The 23755-nt window shown below is 37.0% G+C and overlaps 1 protein-coding gene across 3 annotated transcripts in view; it reads right to left on the bottom strand.

The window, feature by feature from the left end:
* dock4 (dedicator of cytokinesis 4) overlaps nucleotides 1–19682 on the bottom strand; it is a 154612-nt gene extending 134930 nt beyond the window's left edge. For all 3 annotated transcript variants that reach the window (XM_015400736.1, XM_015400738.1, XM_015400737.1), the window contains exon 1: nucleotides 19489–19682. In XM_015400736.1, coding sequence (XP_015256222.1) covers nucleotides 19489–19525 — 37 coding nt within the window. In that variant the 5' untranslated portion in view covers nucleotides 19526–19682. The remainder of the gene's footprint in view (nucleotides 1–19488) is intronic.
* Between the last annotated feature and the right edge of the window lie 4073 nt (nucleotides 19683–23755).

Raw genomic sequence — 23755 nt, 5'->3', positions numbered from 1 at the left:
ACTGCTTGGGACTGTTCCTTTAGTGATAAAAGCCCGGCAAAGCGGCCAGTTGAGGAGAGCTGTGCCTGCCAATGCAAACCACAAATAAAATGTAAATGCCAAGAACCACACTGATAGAGAACCACACAATTGAGAAAGGAGTTGGAGATGTTCACCTTATACAATAGCATGACTTAAAAATAAGCTATAATCAGCTGTCACACTCATGCATGCATGCACAAATCCACACACAGAGGAAGCAATTAAAAAATCCCTTTGTCTGTTTTGAAATTTCCTTCCACTCAAGGAGCTACTTCACACTACACCTTGATCGTACTGCAGCCACTTCACTGTTAACAATAAGGGTGCTCTCCAATTTACTTTATAATAGCTGCCATCCCTGTCAGAGATCCCACATGGAGGAGAATCCTAACTGCCCTCTTCTATCATTCCAAATAGATTGTAGAGCTGTAGCAGCTGGGGCCAAATTCAGATGCAGAACAAAGGGACCGGGCAGAGACGGAGAAACCTGGAAAGTCAGGGTGTCAACCGATGGCTCTACTTAGCTAATTTGCTAACATGCAGGTCAACACAGATTAAATCAATGGAGTAAAGAAAGAAAGTTAGAGAGGGGGGCAATGGGGAGAAAATGCCCCAGTTTCCTGATTTAGATCAGCATCAGTTATGTGCATCCTCTAAAGCTGTCAGTAATTAAACAGAACTAGTTAAAAAGTCGGCTGGGGCCCCTGAACTTAAAGGGAATCCAGAGATGAGAAAACAGAGTGGGTGATTAATTCTATTTTCTCTTCCCACAGTTAGAGAAGAGCAAGAATATACAAAATAGATAGGTAGCCTCATTTGTGCACCAGTTCAATCCCTAAAACTCCCTTAGGGAGGGTTGAGATTCTGAAGATGCTAATGAGCTACAGGGAGAGTTACTTAAACACAGCAAGGGGCCAATAGAGACCCGCCAGCATGGTGCTTGGCCAGCATTGGCAGTACGTCTCTGAGGAGAAAATCCATGCAGACTGAAAACTGACAACCCATCAACGCTCACACTTTCTCCACTTCACAGGCTACAGATTACCCATATCCCTTCATAACTTGTTGGAACCTGCCTATGCCTTTACATTTTTGTCTTTACACTGCTACATCTAAAAGAGGAAATGTAGGGATGTCAATCATTTCAAAGACTCCCCTAAGTTATCACTGTAAAAGTTCATCTTAAATTGTTCCCTAAGACTAACACACACAGCCAAAAATATCAAAGGTTCTCAAAGTGCAGTCAGATGATAAATGGTGCAACAGAAATCTGTCAGCAAATTGTTTTGTCAAAGTTTAACTGACTTTTTTAAGCAACATTTAAAAAGAGTTGGATAATTTAAGGGGAAAAAGTAGTACAAATTCTGACATTCGCAAATGTAAAAATGAGATTAGACACAGTGACTTGAACTGACTGACCTGACATGAATTTGCCATAAGAAAGTGGAATATATAGAGCAATATATAACTATCTCTGACAATACACGAACACTGTTTAAATGATCATAAACATGTGCTGAGAAAAATACAGCCAATTGTTTGAGCCCATTGATGGGAGGCAAATTATTTCAAATACAAGTAAAATGTTGGTCCTTTGCACAGCTTGGGAGGTGTTTTATTAGAGGACAGTAATTGACAGTGATTCCCCAGAATTCTCTTTCTGTTAAAGGAATAAAGTAGAATCTAACAACTATCACTGGAAAAGAAGGTATGTTAGGTGTTTCTGTGCACAAAGTTAGATTTAATGCAATATATGCATTTTGTTGGGCATCCGGTGCTTTTTTAGATTTTCATTCTCACATCCTATCCCTTTAAATGTCAGATTTGGCCATACAATACTTTGGGGACTCTTTTTGGTGATTCATGTCACATTTAGGGAAACCAAGGGGCCCTTCTGAGAAGAATTTATATGTTCCACATGCTTGTATGGGTATTTTGGCCTTTTCATTGTCCAAAAACATGCATATTAATGGTCGTGAGAGGCTCATCGCCCCTCGTTACCCCCTGAATACTACACAACGCGTGATGAGCCTTAAACTCGGCCCAATATAAAAGTTCTTGCAACTGGAGATTCGTCCTGACAAGGTCAAAAATATTGTACAGTGTATGCCCGTCATTAGTTAATTAATCTCCAAACTAACCTTAGGAGTGAGTTACTGCTTGCAAGGTCATTTTTCCTGTTAATTTCTGTGTTGCCGGTGATGGACTGATGACCAGCTCAGGATGTACCACACCTCTTGCCCAATGACTGCTGTAAACAGGCATTAAATTAATATCTGTATGGCAAGATTCTGCCAGTTTAATAACAGTTTACAGCAATAGGTCAGAAATTGGCATGCACACACCAAGCCACTCTTTTTTCTGTAGTGTCTCATTAAAACAAATACTTTGAGACGTTCAGAAATTGTTGTGGTTTAACTACTTTCTAAAATCCAAGTTAACCTCAATGCAGTAACCGTCTCTGCTTGATTTCCTAGGGTGTCATCTTTTGATTCATATTTTTTCTTTTTGGGGGGGTTCATCTGTAGACATGATAGTTTGGTAAGGCAAATTTAAAATACTAGATTAAGTTAAGTGCAGTTTGATGTTAAAATAGTAAATGTTGAAATGTTACAATGATAAAATGTTCAGTAAAATGTTCAGTTCAGTCAGTCTGTTGTTTATTCTATAAGTGTATTGTGTGTGCAATTTTGCATACTATCAAACAACAAAGATCAAAAGACCATGCCAAGTCTATATTCATAGGTGGTGAAGGTAAGTGTACATGCATTAGAGCAGCCAGTGAAAAGAGGATTATGGCTGCAGTCTAGCTGAGGGACGAGGTTGAGCTAAAGGGTGACGCATCAGCAATGATGGTGTCTGGAAATATTACCCTACAAAATCAATGGTAGGATGCAGCTTCGTTCAATCACTACCATTACCACACTAACCTTTGAACACGGTCCAAACTGGAGGAGAGGGAGCTGATGAATGACCTACATCCCTTCACGTGTAGACTCCTAGTTATATCTTAACAATTTCACTTTATTTAGAAACCAAAGTGTTCCTCTATTGCTGCTTGAAGATATAACAGCAGCATCAGCACCCATCCAACAGCATATGTCATAGATGTGTGCAGTGACACATGCTCCCTTTCTGTGTTGGTATTTTTAGAACTTCCATTGTCATTATGTCAGCACAGCACAGCAAAGCAGACTGGTCAAAGTGAAGTGTGAGAAAGAAAGGAAGGAAGACAATAGTCTGTTCCTTTTAAACATGGGCATCTACTTAAAATCTAAAGGCTGATTTATACTCAGGAACCAGGTCTTCTGCATGTGTGTCGCAGTGAATGCACATGTGACTCCGCCCCTGGTGCACCTCCCCAAAATTGTAGTTGACCGCAGACCATGCCGAGGCCTCTGATTGGTCAAGTCTAACTCCGCTGTACACTGAGCATATTTTCTGTTTGGTACCTTGCCGGCTTTGTATGACCGCCATTGTGGAAAACCACTCGTGAAGATGGACCAGCTAGAAGAGCGAGGTACGCGAGAATGCCGGGACCCTTTTTCTACCTGGATCCCCGCTTTTTTTCCGCCCTCATGTCCCTCTGTTGTCGCACAAACTTGCCCCCACTTCCTCACCACCTCAGCCGTATCTGGACCCGCAGCTAGTTCGTGATTGTCCTTCTTGCTTTGTTGCGTCGATTAACATAGTATTGACCACGCTTCAATATTGGGCATAAATCAAAAATATCGGCGACAAGCTCACTGCGACACACTGCTGCGGGGAGTATAACCAGCCCTTAAGCCCCCTCACAAGCAACTTGACGGTGGAGTCAGTAACTTTTAAGGATGATGGATCTACAAACATATCCAACTACTGTACCGTAGTACTGCACCGGCAATGTTTTAAGAACTGGGGATATAAATCATGTAGTAAAGATTAATGTTTCAAAAGCAAGAGAGACACTTCAGACATACTCTTTCAAGTAAAAATAAGGAAATACAATGAAAGCTTCTCTCTTCTCTTCTTAGAGGTGGTAGAGTATGGAAACATAAAACTGATTTCTGTGATTAACATGAATGATGCAATGGGACCACTGAAGAGACATTAGGTTGCTAATAGATAGGCATAGTGATACATGATCTAGAAAGCAATTTCCACTATTGATCCATTAACACAAGAGATAACTCCATGGGAAAACACTTCTTGGCAAGCGGTGATGCTACTTTTAAATTCAAATGACCTTAGAAATCAAAAGGACTGAACTAACTGCTTATGTTAACCATCCCTGTTAAAGATTGTGTATAAAACATCATTTTTGCCTCGTATCAGCTCCTATGATGTTGGACCAGCTGCTTGTGTTGTCCATCCTCCATCATCAGCCAGTCCAAGTGCTTTCCTTCCCTGAACAAAGACTGGCATAGTGGGGGGTTTCCTTCACATTTCCCCTCTTCTCACCCGCACAAAGGGGATCCATTTCAGTTACTTTCCGCTTATGGTTTTTTCACACTCCTTCCCCTGAGGGTGCAACTGGTGTGGGGAAGGAACAGAGGGACCAGGTGGATGTTTGGAGGGAGGTTAAACTTATGACCAACAAAGGGCCATTCCAGCCAATCAACATATGTGAGAATGTTTTTTTTCTTTTTTGGGGGGGGGGCAAGCCTGTCAGGGACTCATACAAGGGCCTAAAGCAGAAGTAATCTCAAATTCAGGATTCAAAGGAATTAAGCAACAGCAGGATGTAGAATGTGAATTTAATTAGGAAGATTTTTTGTTCTTCTTTCTTGGAAAATTAATAAAACTACACCTTGATCATAACACCTTGATCTGGATTCCTTTAATCAACTAAATAGATAAATCCATAAACGCCTTAAATGCATAAACGCCTTAAATGCATGGGATATTTTGTTCTTAAGTAGAACCTATTGACAGAATACAAATGGAATGAGTGAGGGTAGAAAACTATTGTTGTTTTTTTAATATATTTGCCTACCTCAGCAAAACATCTGTTGACTCGTAATAATTAGTGATCTGGATACTGTGGCTCCTCTAAGAGTTTTTGTCCATCTGCATCAGAGTGATAATGAAGTTCTTTCTCACATATTCTTGAGTTATTTTCCCCAAATTTGGTAAATTTATTTCACAAAATCTCAAACAGGCTTTTTTAAACAAATGAAAGAAAAACTCTAAATATATAGATGCAATGCGGTGTTTACTGACTAAACGAAATAATTGAGAATATAAGAAATAGGAAATTAACAAATCAAGTATTTGGACAGATCATAATCAGTTTTCTTATATGAATCAACACATAACAAGATCACAGCCGATGCTCATTTGTTCTTGAATTAGTAATGCTGTATTTTGAAGAAGAAAAGAAAAGCTACTCAGGTAGACAATTTCCTCTAAGAATTAGAGGGATATCTATGTGGTGTAAGTGAATGTCTAGCTTGTAGCTGTGAGATCCAGGAGATATTTGCAAGCATTTCTCTGCCTAAGAAATTAATTTAGGAATATAAGCTTAAAATACTTTGCTGTCAAAGTGGGTACAAAGGGCATTAGGGGGATATAAACTGTTCAAAATGTCATTAGAAAAAGTTCCTAAGATAGCTAAGACTTGATGGATGATTAGGGGCAGAAATCCAAAGTAGGGTGCAACACTGCAAGGGTTTTAACTGTAAAAGGGTTGAAAAGTCAAGGACCCATTCTGAGGCTATTTATTCTTGTGTCTATTAACTCATCGTCAAGTCATCTGAATTGGTTAAAGTTCCTTTGATTTTCTGAGTAGTGATCAGCATGTCAGAGTCTAAAATTCCTAGATTCTAGTTGACTTTTCAGAAAATATTAAGGCTTTAACCAGACCAAACCAGATATTTTTAAATGGGTTTTAAATGGGTTTTGTAAACAAAAAACAAAAAACAAAAAAACTTTGAAATACAAATAGGGGTAGTGTTTATTGTGATCTATCCTTACCATCTTTAACAAACAAAAAAAAAAACTCCAAAAAAGTCCCTCTTTTGATTTTATGTAATTTGTTTTTCACAGCAGTTTGGAATACTTTATCATCTTTAAGTTTAAGGGTCATTCCAGACTGCCATAAATTAGAATTCCCTAAAGAAAAAGAACTATCTCTCTTTCACATTGATAGATTTGTTACTAAAACAGCTAAAAAAAAACCTTCCATAACTCTTACAAACTGTTATTAGGGTATGATTATGTAAACTTTGGATCTTTTCTCTGAGGCAAGGTTCAAAAATAGTCTACAGATAGAAGGGTTAAATGCCAGCAGAAGAAAAGACAGGCCTTCTGAACAAACAAAAGAAACCTTCTTGTGCAACTTCCAAAATAAGAACACAAACAAAGCTAGCCAACTCCCCCCAATTCACTTCAATGCCAACCATCAGCGTTAGGAGAATACTGAACAGTCCACTTTTTTTACGACGAGGCAGGAACTTGCTTGTAGTCTCTCCTCCAAAGACAAACCAGCAGCTCATATTTGACTGTTTCTCTTCATTCTTACAGTCAATTGTTGTAAGTCTAAATCATTTAACTAAAAACTTCATTTCCATCTGTGTGGTTGGAAAGCTTTCCTCTGATGTGGATAAATGTTCCAAATGGTAGAAGTCCCTGAAGAAAGCTGATGGGAGAGATGTGAGAAGGGAACTGGGTCACGGTTAGGGGTTTAGTAAACCTGATGAATTAAACAGACTCTGGGAGGCAATAATGCTTTACACCCACACAATGTATTTAGGAATTCATGTGAATTGTTAAAATGAAGGGGAAGCATACAGTCTTAGAGCTATTGGCTGACTTTTATTGCAAGGTTTTCTCATTTCACAGTATTGAATCCTAACTTTGCATCTAAACAAACAACAACAAATAATAGCTGTTTTTTCCATAACTTCCCCAGAATAAATCTGCAAAGCAATCTTGCTGAAAACAAAAATCAATTGGATTTTTAACAGATGAGTTTCTTAAGCTGGGTGAAAAATGGCATCAACATCAGGGTTCATAAAAAGAGAGCCTTTTGGAAAGTCAAACTGACATCAAAGAGGTGTCTCTGCCCGGGCAGCAAGAGGAAATGAGGGGGAGCTAACGGGGTTGTTGTGGACAGGCAGTAAGCCAGCCCATCAAATGCAGCAGGTAGTTGATGAAACTAACCACCATTTCACAATGAGAGCAGGAAACTGATAGCTTATATGCACAGACCTCAAAGGGGACAAAGTGCAAAATGTGGGGGGCAGATTAAACTACAGCAGAGGTAGAAACATAGTGAGCCGTTAATAAGACTGCCAGCAGAAGCCAAGGTCGGAGAGTTATTGGCCAAGTCACAGTTGATCCTCCCACTGTGATCTTAACAGAGACAGGGCGAGTGATGGAGAATTGAAAACAGTTTAATCTACGACAGGACAGAAAGAGATCTAAATCGATCAATGTCAAAGCAACACTCAATATACACTAATAAGAGATACCTGCAGTCTCGTTTTTGCAATCTGAGACATATTTTCATGGTCAATCCTGAGACTCAAAGAAGAAATGAACATGTTCTCACTTTTTTATACTGTGTATAAACAGGACATAAGGTGAACTAATACACAGAAGCTCAGTCACAGGCATATTTAAGTAAATTTTGAGACAATGGTAATCAGAAAAAGGAAAGATACCAGACTACTAGATGACACTTAATGTATTGAAGAAGAAAAAAAATATTCTTGTAAAGAACCTTATAGTTAACCTAGCAATAGACAGATTGATATGTGTAGAACTGAGTTGAGTTCTATGTTATCAATCTGGGATGGCTGCAGTTAAAAGGCGTGACGTTTAGTACAATACTTTGAGCTGATTGGGTGATGTGCCAGCTAGTACCCGCCTTCCATAATACGCTTTAAGCCAATCGCAGCAGAAGACTGTGATGTTTCCCATCTACAAATAAACAAAGTGCTTCTCTTTGCTCCTTTTTAAAGGAGCTAAAACCCAGTGTGTGTAATGCCCACACATTGACACACTGGAAAAAAAACCTCAAACTCTAGATAAGTATTTCCGTAAAAGTTCAAAAAAATCCACTGGACTTGGTTTCCAAGATTTGAAGACGTTTCGCCACCTCTCCAGGAAGCTTTCCCAATTCAAATCTCTTACATAGGATAAGTAATTTTTTCTTAAAATAAGTGAATTTTTTTCCTTGAATTGAGGAGGTAGAAGAAACATTTTGCCAATGGAACAAGACAATTTGCATTTGAAATAAGACAACACAACTGCATTGTCTTATTTCAAGTGCACATCATCTAATTATCTAATTAATTTTAAGTGTAAAATACTAATTTGACTGGCAAACTATCATATTTACATACTCAAATTAAGCATAAATACACATAATTTAATAAATGTTTATTTCCAGATTGTTTTTCCAGTGAAGGCCCTTCTACTGTTCTCAGTCCTGCATGTCCCACCACAAAAAAAGCACTGCTGGCATGTCATTGGTCCAATTCGTTGAATATCATGAGACGGTTGTGTTAGGGAGTGTCTTTCAAGATCGAATTGTTGAGAAACTGAAAGCTCAGATCTCGCGACAATCCAGCTTGCGGCTCAAGGTTACCTTCTAGGTGAAATCTCAATCAAAGGCATTACTTTGCACCTCAGATATGACGCTAACTTTTATATGCTTTATGCAGCTGCATTAAGCTGACACCCCACCTACGTCAAAATAAAACTCTGCAAAAAGACTAAATGGTTTGTGCTACATTAGTGCAGATTTGTGCAGAAAAAAATACTGTTTGTGCTACTTTTGCTTAAGAGATTTTTTATCATCCAAAGGTCACCATCCCCGTTCAAACTTCGATTTGAACCAAAGTGGTCTAGTTTTTTGGTGCTTCGTTAGTGCAGATTTGTGCCATGAAAACTGACATTTGTGCTGCTTTCGATTTTAAGACAGTTAATTAAAAATTTCGGCCGAGGACATCACTATCCCCCCCCTTAGGCACTGATTTGAACCAAAATGGTTTTTAAAAAAAAGTAGCACAAAAAATATATTTTTCTGCACAAATCTGCACTAATATTCACTAACCATTCAGTCTATTTTCAGAGTTTTTAACGTAGCTGGAATGTTAGCTTCACGCAACTGCTTTATGTTAGTGCATTTTTTAAGAATCTACTTGGAGTAAGAGAGGAAAAAGTTCCTGTCCTGTTCGACTAACTTAACCAACAAAGGCTGCTTTTCTGGTCTCTAATTTTCAACAAAAGGTGTTTGTCTTTTAAAAATCCTTCAACAGTTTATTTCCATAAAGAAGAAATTTTCAAATGGTAAAGTACATGCATGTATACAAGTATATTTTTCTATCATGTAAGAAGTTAATGGATGAGTAAATAGATGTATTTTAGAATGTCTTTTCTATTTGTATTGCTATGATGCACATTGATTTACTCAGATGCTAGTAAAGCATCTGTGTTTTTTTACCATCCTCTGACCTACAATCTGCTAAGGGCCAGGGTGAGCACATATGCTTGCAAAACTGAGTGATTAATTCATAGATGAAGGACCCAAGCTCAGTAATCAAGGGATTTCTAGGAAAGGCAAGTATAGATTCAGAGTATTGGGGTGTTGAGAAAAATAATGTATTTGGAAGAGAGATCAAGTTGGAAAAAAAAGCCTACAGCACAGAACCAGGGAAGTAGTCTACCAACAGAAAGGGAAGAGGAATCCAGACAGAACAGGAGTGAGTGAGCAATAGCTGAGGAAATGGAGGAAGAGAATAAGGGTCACTACAGTACAACCTGCTGTCTCTGAAAAGAGCTCCCCCTTAGAGAATGAGCCAGAAAGAGGAGTTGGAGAGGAAATTAGACAGATAGAGAAAAAACACACAAGAGAATAAAAAAGCAATGAGCAGAACAGAAAAATAAAGAGATTTCTATTGAACTGAGGCACGACAACACTTCACTGGAGCATGTGATAGAAGTTAACTCAGACACCACTTCTTAATGATCATCCACCTTAAGCTAAGGCATCACCAGCTTTAACCTCTCATCCTTCCTCTGTGTCTCACATCTGCAATACAACACAGTGTTCCCTCCCATCAATAGTTCAAAAAAAAAAAATCTGACCCAATCTGCAAAAGGACACTTCAGAAGAACTACTGCTCTAACAGGCAGTTAGAAGCTTTCTAGCACATTTACACATGCCACAATCTAGGACAAGTCCATAAATACATCACTGGATCCTAAAGCACAGGAAAATCTATTTTACTAGAAGGCACAACAAAGTGGATGTAAGTACAGTTGACCATTATAGAAACATGGTTGCATGAATAGTTGATGTTTTGCTATGATATTAATCTATAATTGAAAATGGCTGCAACCTTAATGGGATTCTCCAACTGAAATTGTGGTTATATGATTCACTAAGGAGCAATCTACTGTTATCTTGATCATAATTCCAAACACATTCCCAGGATGGTCGGCATTTTACCCCAACCTCTCAGTGAATATGGATACTAGGGCGGAAACGATTAATCAGATTAATTGAGATTAATTGATTATTGAAATAATGGTCAACTAATGTATGTATCTATTAATCATTAACTGGAGCATAGAGACTGTAAAACATGCCTTCAGCTGACAGAGGAACCAACTTAGAGCAGCAATTATACCAAAATACTAAAAAAACACTTTTTTGTCCGTCAATATGTCTATCCAGAACCCCGCAAGTCGAAAATTTTTCGTTTCACCAGGTTTCATTTCGTAAAAATCCTCTTTAAGGAACCTTTTGTTATCCAATTATAAATCAATTAATAGAAAAAATAATTGACAGATTAATCAATCTGTAAAATAATCATTAGTTGCAGCCCTAATGGATATCATCAAAAAGTTCTATTACTTCAGTTTTTTTACATCAGGAAGTGAAACCCTTATTTTTTTAGGCTTATTGAATAAAGAGCTATTTTTCCTTTTTTTTTTTTTTTTGAGGAAATGACTTACAGTTAAAAATACAAACTTCACTCTGAATATTAAAAAGGTAATAAAGAAATGCATTAAATAGGAAATTGTTATACCATACCCATCATGGGGCATATAATTATAAAATCATGGGATATATTGGCTGTTTGAGCCTCCTGCAGAAACCCACTGATAACTAAGAAAGCAAAGTCATTAAAGCTCATAGCTAGAGGATCTGTCTTTGTTGTATATTCACAGAGTGCTGTGAATATAAGCATATTAGACGGGCGTTTAGTGAAAGGAAAAAAAATGGATGAGAAAAACAAGAAAGAAGCTGCCTTAAAAAGATGGTTAAAGATAAGCTTGTTGAAAAGTTGTAGAGGATTTACTAGGCCTGTTGGCTTCTTGATAATTAGTTAAACAATTCCCTTTCTATTACATGACGGCTGGTACATGTAACAATAGTTAAAATGAGGTTCAAGGGGAAAATGGAAGCTTTGAGGTCACATTAATGCTCCAGGTCACGCAAATCAATGACCACTTCCTTTACAATCAATGCCTGGACGCCTGAATCACAACCACATGCCAGGCAAAACTGATGCCAGTCCAGTCCAGGAAATGAGCCTTCTGCCCTAAATGAGAAAATTAAAATCAAGTGTTTCTCCATGCATAAACAAGCTCATCTCACCTGCCACTCAAAGTGATTGCCACTGGAAGACACTCTTCATTTATGAAGAGGCATGCATGCTATTCTTCCCTCAGCCCACACAAACAGCAAATACACAAACATGTAGCACATGCCTCCGTTGAATCTGCTGCAGGGGTGCTACTGATCATTTAAATGGTTGATTTCCTAATAGGGCACATCCCATTAACATCTATGATAGAGAAATATCAGACTGTTATTGAGGAAAGGGAGAAATCCAGTTTGCCATTTAACCAGCTAAGAAAAAAAAAAGAACAAAATATGGTTAACCAGTTAAAGTCTGTTTTCTTTAACTGAAAAAATCACATATTTAATGCACATAAAAATAGATCTTTCTGTTTAAAAATGTAATTAAACTCCACTGGGATTTCTTGAACTATGGAGAAAAAACTAAAATGATAAACCTTTTACTGAGATGTGTGAATTCAATGACTTTCCAGCTGTTTACATAAACATGTATTAGTTTGGAAAAGAGAAATAAATTAAATACACATAAATATCTTAACATAGCAAGGCAAGGCAAGTTTATTTGTATAGCACAATTCGGTACATGGACAATTCAAAGTGCTTTACATGAATTAGATAATACAATAGAAGACAAAAGAACTGAGCAAAGGAAAATAAAGATAAAAACACGATAAAAGGAGACAGTAAAAGAAATAAAACAACTGAACCAAAAGCTTAAACTAAAAATACCAACAGTTTAACTTGAACAGTCAAAGGCAGCTCTAAAAAAAATGGGTTTTTAACTTTGATGATTTTAATGATAATGATTTTCTTACATGATACAATCAATATGATCTTGTATGGTCTGTGTGTTTAACACAATCATAAGTCTTGTGGCAAATAAGTGTTTCAGACTGTAACTATGATCACTGGCGACATCCAAACCAAATTAGAATGCCCCCAAAAAAATTTTTAAGTAAGTGTATCAACTCAGGTGTAATTACAATACAGTCATTTGTGTGGAATAAAAAGTCATGGTAAAATGGCTACTCAAGTACTAAGTAATTATTGGCTTATAAGATCTGATTTAATGCTTAAAATGATGTAAACAAGCAGTTTTGTGCAAGTTTTAGTATTTCACTGTTTAAAATAAGTAAAATAGCGGAATTACAAATGAAACCCTAGCAGAACAGACACTTATCAACATAAACTTATAAAACCAATCTTTACAGTAGATGACAAGTCGAGAAAGGATCTAAAACTTCGAGCTACAAACTCTACCATTAACTTAATTTTCACCTGATCTCCAAATACCTCAAGTTATTTACAGTAGACAACATAACTGAAAATTTTACTTAGAATAATGAGACCCTCACACCAATATTAGTTAACTAAAAGTAAAAAGTACGGCAAGGTATGACTTCTTCTAAAAGTATAGTAAAGTTACTCAAGTAAATGTAACTGAGTAAATGCAACTAGTTACTACTAACTTCTGAAGGTAAGGCAACATACTTAGAAACAAGTAGGTATCTGTCTAATTGATGCATTGCACGGAAATAACATTGAGGAACAGGAAAATAAAATATAAACCTTTGCATTATTTTGTAAGAACTTGCTTCTGTTGTAGCTACCTGTGCAACACTGAGAATGTGAGCTTATAAATAAACTCAACCTAAACTTTAAGATAAAAATGTCCTTCCAAGATTGCATTATTATTTTAGCTTATGAATAACACCCTTTGACAAATGTGTTTCAAGTCTCATGCTCCTCTTAGGTATTTTTTTTGCTACATATGTCAGCTGTCACTCAAACTGTCCTCCAGTTACAGTTTCTATTAAAAATAAAGGGCAACCCTGAGTGTATTTAGTCATTTTTGCTTGAATACTTGCTTTCTATTTCATAGTACAATTACATGCTGGTTAAATCTTTGGTACGTAATAAATACGGCTCACAAAACTATTTGCTTTTGTCATAATAAAGAAATTTACAAAGCAAATATCTTCATATTTTAAGCTCTTTGGGACTATAAATAAAATGCTGACTTCGTCCAGGTGTCTTTTTTCGGACTACCTTAACAGTATACTTTAAAACATGTTTTATTTTAACTTTAGCATAATCAAAATTCAGAACATTTGTGGATTTCATTTGGTTAAGTTTCATATAAAGAAGTTGAATAAATAAATAACTGGATTGTGAAAGTAGATTTCTAATATTTAGCTATATTTAAAATAATAGTGTATGAAAATAGTCTGTCTTAATATTTATATTATAATAGGGAAAAAAAACTATCATACATTTGATAGTTTTCTATATGTCTGGTTTTGCAGATTAAGAAATAAATCTACAGGTTGGATGAACATGACAATATATTAATGATAATAATAATAATACAAAAAAGGTGAAAGACATGCAAAAAGCACCAATAATTCATGTCAAACCGAAATGAAATAATGGCTATTAAAATTACCATATGCATTCTGTTAACTGGTAATCACTCAACCATGCAACCATGAGAAGATCTGCCATCTTCAAACCACAAGCATAGCTAGACTGTCACTGCAAGAGGAAATTAAGCAAAGGCTACCCCCACCCCCCAATTTAAAAAAAGCACATGGACGAGTAGGCTGCAGGCATTTATAAGAAATGATCTTGCATGTCTCACATAAGCAAAAAAATGAGCAATGAGCAAAGAAAATTCTTAGAAAGTCTATGAAAAAATACAAATCTACTACAACAAGGACGGAGAAAAATGTTTTTGTAGGTATTATTTGGGCTAAATGATGCTTTCTCCATGTTGAATAGAGGATAATGCATTCCTATAATACAACAAACTAGCAAGGGTATATCTTCACATCATGTCCCATGTGTGTCCTAGAACCCAAATGTTGTTATGGTGAATCCCTGATGAATAAACACACAACAATTCAGTCAGATGTCACATGCCCATGCAGGTTTGTTTGTATGGCAATTTTAAACAGATTAAATGTAGCCATTTTCTCTCCTTAGTTTCCAATTTGTCAATCAGTTTTATTCACAAGGGAGCCTCCTTATGTGTACAATGAATATCCAGAGACAAGAAGCCAGTTCATGTGTATATTTGTGAGCAAACGCAGAGAAGAGAAGGAGCTCCATCTCTGCACAAGAAGATGAAGCAATTACAAGCCGGTAGGCTTCACCTCACCGCGGCCCTGTTCCCCACCATCCCCCATACATTGCCCTGGGGCTTGCTGCATTAAGAAATCATGGGCGTAATGGTGGAATGGGCCTGAGGGCCTCCTTCCAAAACAACCTGCTAATCCCCTGCGGAGCAGGGGGATAACAGAAGGGGCTGAATTTGAGGGCAAGGCAGCCGACCTGACAATGAGTTCACCCCTGACACGCGCCAGCACCCTAAACCACTCATCAACCCTCCACCACCCCTCCAGCCCCCCACCAACTATTGACATGCTCCCAAGAGGGGTAGAAGTAATGTCAGCCATGGGAGAACAAGAAAGCCTAGGGCCTCATGTTCGCCCTCCATCTCAGCCAGGCCTCCAGCATGAGCCTTCTATCAGAACGCTACATCCATCTGCCTTTTTTTTTACTTTTTTTGACACTGCCAGCTTGTTTTGCCACAATAATCCAAGAAAAGATTAGGTGTGCTCATAAAGGCATTTTATCCTAACTGGCAAATAAATTCCCTTGGTCGAGAACACATCCAGGACTGGCTCCTTGAAATGGTTTAATAACTTGCCTGAATTCTGATGAGCAATGACATGGTTGATTGGCTAAATCAAAGGACCTTAATGAGGAAAAAGGCCTCACACAATCAGACGTCTATGCAAACGTGAAACAGTTCAGCTTCAAGTGGTTTGTGGGGCCAGTGGACAAGTCAAAGGCTGATATCCTCTATGCTCATGTGAAAGACAGGCATAGACATCCTTGGAGATGTCTGTCATTGCATATCCAATTATCCTAAATCAATATATGAACCTTATGTCTTTCCTTATTCCTATTAAATCTGACCTTAACCTGTATATTGGTTAAGAAAGCCCCAATCCAGTGAAAGGCATAACTTAAAATCCAAACCGTCTCATTTCTTCTGTTAAAACAAAAACATCCCCTCTTTAATCTAACCTTCTTGTAATAGCTTATTAACCAATAATTACTCTACTGATGACCTAACAGGCGTCTGGATATCAACTCGTTAAGACTCCATTCATATTTCATGAACAGCAGTGACTCCCATCGTCCAGGGGGCCACAATTCTGCTCATAAGTCGAATTGACATCAAACGCTGCAACCATCCAATTAGACAGAGGGGCGTTCAGAGCTCATCCCAATTTGCCTCTGAGATCAAATGTTCCTTTACGGATCTAAGGAAGGCAGCTTTATAAAAGGTCTTCCTGTCAAAAGGTTGATAAAATGTTCATTGAAAGTACCTTGAGATTACAATCAAATTTAAAATGGCTAACGTTAACAGCTTACGTGCATATATTTTAAAAATAACTATTCCAAAGTAAATATATTATCACCAGTGTAACCAATAAGAATAAACCCCTTAACTGCTTTCCTGTTGGCAATCCTTTGTAGAAACTGGGACATGTGGGAAAGAACTGACTGTTCTTTCCAGAGATTTCCAGTGGGGAATGGGGATCAATGTTCATGACTGGTTTGATTCTTCCTTCACCCATATAAGAGATCTGAAACCTGGATACTCGGATTTTTTGCCTTAACACATCCAGGCTACAGTGTAAGGCTGTTTTGCACATTTCCTATGCTGGAGAAGGGCAAGATAACCCATCATTCCACAGCTTCAATGCATTCTCACCCAGCTCTTTAGGAATCAGTATTAGAATCAGATTTATTGGCAAGTAGCTTTGCACTTACAAGGAATTTGACTTGGTGTTGATGCTGCAGAGAAATTATTAGTGTATATGCAGAATCTATACTTATATACAACATAAAACAAACGATATACTATATACAATAGTGTATTGCTATGTACGATGTGCTATGTACAGAGGATCGTGCATTAATGTAAGGCAGGATGTCTGGAGTAATACGTTGGCGTAGCTTCTAGGTCCTGAATGGGGGAGGGAGGGAGGCAGTTTCAGGGTCATGGGGATCTCTGGGCCTTGTTAATAAGGCTGGTAGCGGATGGGAAGAAACTGTTCTTGAAATAACAGAGGTAGACCCAAGATGACAATTTAAGCAGCAAGTTAAAAGGTTTTATTGAGTTAATTTGGAAATTACCAATATAGTGAGCAACAATAATCATTCTAGGGCTTTAACTCTTCAACTTTTTTGGTTCATAACAGATCCAGCTGTGATTTGGACAGAGGCAAGCTTTACCATGGACAGCTCACATGTCCACCTAAGAACAATTGCCCTAACATGCCTGTTCCTGGATTTTGAATGGAAGTTCCCAGATATCATAATACACCAACATATGATTCATGTTGTAACTCAAACAATAAAGTTTTGTTTTATCTTTGCTTCATTTGCTAAAAAAAAAGTCAATATTACTCCTCTGGCACACCTGTTCTCTCCACCTCCAAATGTTACTACTTGGCATAAATACTGTTGTTTGTGACATCAAATAAGGATATCCCTTGGAATTACAACCTTCACCCTCATGATGCTTCATAAGCACAGAAAAGCTTCTCTTCAGTCCATATTGATTCGGTTGATCCAACAGAATGAATCAAATCCCCTCCGGACATCAACCAAACAAACTGACCCTCTGATTTCACTCAGCTCACATGCTGTATCTTAAAGTTGCTATCGCTGCTTTGTGCCGTGAAACTGTTTCTTGTCATGTGTGCGTGCTTGTGTGTTTTGTGTGTGTTTCACAACAGGAAAACAGTTTTTTCTTCCTCAAAGGGAAAAAAAAACTCAGTAGAAGTGCCAAGACAGCTTAAAGAATAAATCACAGCCAATTAAAAGAGTCTTACTGCTGTGATTGTGCAAAAGGGAAAAAAAGGGGATAAAAATTAATCCAATTAAATGGGGGCCCTTAAGAAGTTTTGGGACAATGGCGACTATTTAGCCTTCAAAATAAATGACCTCCTTTAATTCAGCAGCATGAACTTTGGCTATTGGTGTAAGTTTAAGTAGATAAATCTATTTACACGATTTCCCCACTGCAAATATAAGGGTTATGGGCTCCAGGGGACTGTTGTAGCACTGGATGAAATAAGCCATAACTGAGCAGCAATTGACATTGGATGGGGAAGGGAAACAAGCCATCACTAGGGGAAACATTTCGCAAAGCAGTCAAGTGACCAGACCACAGTGTGATAATCGGTAACCAAGGGCTGGGTTCTGATTCAGTGTTCTTTACCCACTACAAAGACTGTAAACAGCAAGATTTTAGGGGACAATTAACACCCTAAACCATACGATACAACCACACCATCACCATTAGGTAAAAATGTCCCAGTCAGGGGCGGAGCTAGATTCGGCCAGGGGTGGCCATGGTCACCCTTAGCCAATCATTGGCCACCCCTACCATTTTTTCCCCTATAATACAGATGTTGGCAGCAGTAATATTCTCAAGTGGAATATTCTAATTTTTCATATACGACTAACTATTTTTTTCATGTATTCACAATTTCTTAACAACGAAAACACTGCGGTTAACTATAGACATCAATAAACTAACATCAAAGATGAAAAGTACAGAATTCATGCTCTTTTCAGAACTAGATTTATTGCTTTATGGGAAAAAAGAGAAAATAAGGTCTCTGCAAGTCATCTAGGAGTCTTCAGTGAAATCATAGATAAATATTTTAATAAAAATGTACTAAACAATCGATTTATGTAGATATTAGTAGTTGTAAATATGAATTTTTCTTAGAATGATTATCGATAAAATTAAAAATTATGAATAGGAATATATATATATATAAATTATATTTTATCATTATATTAAAAATAATTTAAAAAACATTAGAAATTTACAGTCATGTTTATATAACTGTTTTTAAAGATTTTTTTTACTATTTTTCAACACTTGTTAGCAAAAGCTGTAGAAAAGTATATTTATTCTCATCTTAGGCATGACTATCCACTTTCTTCCACCCCTAAGTGTACATTGGTTATTGCCTGGCCACCCTTATAAAAATTTTCTAGCTACGCCTCTGGTCCCATTTGTGACAAAGTGCAGCTTAATCAGTTTTTAAAAAGGTGGCAAAGACTCCCACCCAATTGATCCAGTTTCTTTTGAACCAGACTGTTGAGGCATGCACTGACCCCACCACAGCAAATCTCTGGGGATTGTTCATTGACAGACTCAGGGTCCCTCATGGCTGCCAGGACCCCCTTAATAAGAATCCCGTTTTGCAGACAAATAAAATCTCGCGAGCGCATAATCGGAGCAAAGTCTACAAGCGCGTTTCTCACAACAAGCAATTGGCATCGCTTGTTTGAGTGTTTCATCCCCAGACTGTCTGGAACAATGCAATGTGGAAGACACAACACACAACAAGATCTCCACGCGTCCACTTCTAGATCACCCCGAGATCACGCAGGGATAATCACTTTTCCTCACAACCAGATTTTCACTCGAATCATTAATAGAAATACTCCGTTATACAGAGCTATTTTAAAAAGGTTCTCTCTTTACTGTCAAAGCAAAAATATTAAGAAACATAAATCCATACAAATCAAATGATAAAATAACGATTTATTGCGATCTTAATCATATATAACATATACGGTCAAGTGTTTCGCGATTTAAAGCTGAAACTGTCCAGGATTAATAGAAATATAAAAACAATCCGTCTGTCATAGATCCACTGAAACGTCCAGATATTTATTTACAAACACATTCTCCAAACGGGCGCACAAAGAAGAGGAAGAGCTATGTTTTTCTATGCAATGATAATATTTTTACATTATTAAAAAAACAATAATAAACTCACCGACGCCGTATTTCTCATGTTCTGTAGGTATCCACATGTTTACGCTCGGGGCATTTAAGCGAGCGGACGGAATAGCAGCGAATTGTTGCGTTTTGGGTCTTTATGAAGCATTCTATCAGTGGGCTCTCCTCCGGTCTGTAGTAGGAGTCATTGTTTAGGTTACAGAAAGGAGAAAGCGTCGCCTCCACCAACACATACACTGCTGTTGCTGCCGCTGCTGCCAGTAGTGGTACGGAGTCGTGCTGCCTTCAATGTCCGTAGGAAATAACACTATTAGAAATCAGATCGGTTTCTACGGAAGAGGATTAGGGTCACTGAAAAAATAAAAGAAAGTTAACTGATTTTAAAATTTTATTACAGTTTAATATGGGGAAAAAGTCGAAATTCTGACTTTGATCTCAGGATTCTGACTTTAATCTCCGAATTCCGACTTTTTTTTCTCAGAATTATGACTTTAATCTCAGAATTATGACTTTTCCCCCCAGAATTCTGAATTTGATCTCAGAATTCTGAGAAAAAAGTCACAATTCTCAGATTAAAGTCAGAATTCTGAGTTTAAAGTCAGAATTCTGAGAAAAAAGGTCTGACTTTTTTCTCAGAAATAAAATTTAAAAATCAGTTAACTTTAAAAAAAAAATAATAATAATTCAGTGGCCCTAATTCTCTTCCGTGGGTTTCACTGGTTTACAAAGCCCTACTAAAATATTTTTTACGAATACATTTCTCGTGGGTAATGTTCTTGTGCCCAGTTATTCTGTGAAACTAGCTATTTGGTTTCCTAGACAACTTTGGTTGACACACGTACATCATCATGAAGACAACAAAAGATCCAGAGACAGGGTAAAGTTTAAGTTAACTTTCATTTTAAAGCTTAACAGCTGCCAACCCGCAAGGAGTTAATTAGAGAAGCAGCAAGGATGCCCACATAAAAAGAGGTGTTTCATTATTTAAGGAATTTGGATTTCATTTGATGATTTCTTGGTCAAAATTTCAGGAAAAATATATTATTCTATAAGGATGTGTGATTATTAGAGTTGGATATTTATTAGAGTTTGTTTTCTCCTTTTTAGTATAATGACATTTAAAATTTGGCAAGTGTGAAAACCTCATTATGGGTCCAACCTGGAGTTTTTTATGAAATATAGATAATTTAAGAGACAGATTTGGATGTCTCACCCATAAGGAAGTTTGTCAGCAGAAACATTTTAAGTAAAAAAAGGAGAACGAATGTGCCACAATTTCAATTGACAGATGACAGACCGAGGTATCGCGCTGTGATTTGAGTTACGAAATTTCCGAGCGGGACTTGAAAGTTACTTCATTTGCATATTTGCGAGGAACATTAATGCATTCTGGGATTCGTAGTCAGAGATCATGACGTCAGGAGATCCTTTTATTCACTTGTCTTAGAGTGCTGTAGGTACGTTTTTTTTATATTTGTGTGAACATTTTCTTTTTCAGATTTTATTTATTTATTTTGGCGTCCAAGGGGATTAAAAAAAAGTGTAAAATGTTATTTACATTTTGCCACAGAAATAAATATTCCAAGCATGCAGGTTCAGGTTCCAGGTGTAAATAATGAGCTCTCCCTCTTTCCTGCTGTGCAGCCAATAGCACAAACTGAAAAAAGACAAAAACGCACTAGAGTCCCAAATTGGGATATAAGAGAACACAGTTAAAATAAAAGATCCAAATGATAATAATAATAAAAAAAATTAATATCATCTTGCAAATGAACACAATTGCTCCTTTTTTCTTCTGCAACCATTCTCATCATCACCTGGGTGTTGCCTTAGAGTAAAAGGGATTTTGGGAAACATCCGCTCTCCTGCACGCTCCTTTCTCATGCAGTGCATGTATTTGAAATTCTTTGAAGTGTCAAAAGTGACTCGTTCCTTTGTGCTTCATCACCAGCTCACATGTCCGCGGACCCACCCACCAACCTTTGTAGTTTGTACAGCAAACTGTGAGCAGATGTGCGGTTTAAAAAGCAAGCAACCTGAGGCACACCAGGTTACAGAACAAATCACATTAAGACATGGTAGGTTGTGTGGCATCCTCTTGCTCACTCATACGTTAACACAAGCGTCATATGCTTCCTAACAGAATAGGATTAGTTTACAGCGCTTTCACATTTTGCACCACTATATCTCATAGCTTTGATATTTTTGATTTGGGCAAGCTGGGAGTGTTGAAATGCCCCACTTAACATATAAATTAACCATGAGCAAATGAATAAGTAAACTAAGAAACTCTATGGAATCACCACTAAGTGGATAAGAGATTAAAGCCTGTGTTTGTTTCAATTGCCTATAAAAAGAAAACTTAGGCATCACCAAATCAACCATTAAGCTTCAAATTATAAATTGTGATAAAAAAAATTTTTAAAAAGCAAGGATATAAGCAAAAAAATAAAGAGGATATAATATAAGCTGGGAAGTAAAGTCTTTACAACTGAATTCTGGAAGTCATTCCTGCCTGTTGCCATCAAACTGTATAATTCATCTCTCTGACAGTCATTTAATTTCATTACTTATTTATTTATTTCATTACTTCACTATGTGCAATAACATAATCATGTGCAATAACAGTAATTTGGTACTAGGCATTATAAATTGTTAATAATGTTGATTTTATATACTGTGATCCTTATTTTATCCTTTATCTAATTTGTACTTAAAATCTTATTTTTCTCTCTTCTGCAAACGGTTGCACTACAAGAAAATAATTTCCCACAAAAGAAAAGGGATTCGGATGCCAGATGTTGAGAATTTGATATACTTACAAATTGACTAGAAGCCCCCCTCAATATTAGACTTCAAGTTTTGAAAGGTAAAATGCTGGTGAAAGCAGTCTCTCTCTTTTGAACTATATTCCATTTAGTGATTTATAAAGCTGCCTCCTAATCACATCAGAGGGACATGGGAAAGAGTTTTTGTATTTCATAAACTCAAACTGTGACAAACTCTCCCTATAAACAGAATAGATGAGTACTGTGCACAAAAAGGATTTTTAGAAATACAAACAGCCATATTGCAGGATCTATCACTACCTATTTATGCATGGAGGTCAAATTTCATTTTGAGACAAGAATTTTTGAGACAATGAAATTCAAATCTCATCTTCTGTTGCATGGCATTTCTGTTACAGCAGGTTGTTAAAATCCTATTTTTGGTAATCAGATCTGGACGTCCACTCCAAAACTCTCCTATTGGGTATTTATATTTTAAGGTTTCTTGTCTTTTAAACATTAAAAGTTACTTTAAACAAGTGGCTGTCAAATCGATTCAAACAGAATAAAACACAGTATGTGATATCACCAAGCAGAAAAGTATAGAAGAGACTGAAACTTTAGGCTTTAGAAGTCTTTCCATACATTTAAGCAGGGGTCCTGGACAGATGAACATCACCAGATAGTCATAAAGTACTTTTCCCAGCAGTTTGGGCATTTGTTTGTAAGAGAGAAATGTATTTGGAACATCATTTGTCTTGTTTACTGCATTTGTTGAAGGATTTTGTATTTGGAAGGTTGGCGGTTGAAGAAAGCTATTCTTTTTTTTTTTTTTTTACTGTTTTCCCAGAAAACATTGTGTTTAAGACTATTTTTACTTTAAAGCAGCATTGTATATAGATCTGTTTTGTATAAATCAAGAAAGAACATTGGTTACTATATGAAGAAATGTAAGCTTGCAGGATAGTTTTATTATTCAGGGAGTTCATAGATATATTCTGAATCTTGGAGAAAAAACAAAGATGTAATCTCTTGCAAGCTGTTAGCTATGGATTGCACAATAATAAAAATTGATGAAACAAATAATATATATATTTCTTCATTTTGTGTTATTCTGCAGTGGGTTTTTTATATATATGAGGTTAAAAAATTAACCTAGACTTTTCGCAACCTTCAGATTTAAAAACACTCCTAGGTATAATCTTTGACTAAATCTATTAAGAACAAGTTAGAAGGAGATAAAAAGCTTTTTGTAGCTCTGGAGCAACACTTGGACCCTAGGCTTAAAAAAAAAAAAAATCCAGATCAATATAATTTGGGGATATATCAAGGTTGCAAGTTCCTGACAAAGTACATCTGTTGCAGCAAATCTATAGTTGGTACTGGGAAGGAAAGGTGAGTTTCTTTGGAGTGACCCAATTGTATCTGCACAGGCTAACAACAGACAAAGGTAACAACTGCAGGACAGAAGGTTAAAAAAAAAATAGGGTGAAGGATCAGAGATGGTTTATTTTCACACCAAGCAGAGCTTGAAAG

Source organism: Cyprinodon variegatus, unplaced genomic scaffold (assembly GCF_000732505.1).
Source record: "Cyprinodon variegatus isolate N-32 unplaced genomic scaffold, C_variegatus-1.0 Scaffold1141, whole genome shotgun sequence".
Lineage (NCBI taxonomy): Eukaryota > Metazoa > Chordata > Actinopteri > Cyprinodontiformes > Cyprinodontidae > Cyprinodon > Cyprinodon variegatus.
Note: the sequence above shows the minus strand (reverse complement) of the source record. Positions and strands in the feature narration are given on the sequence as shown.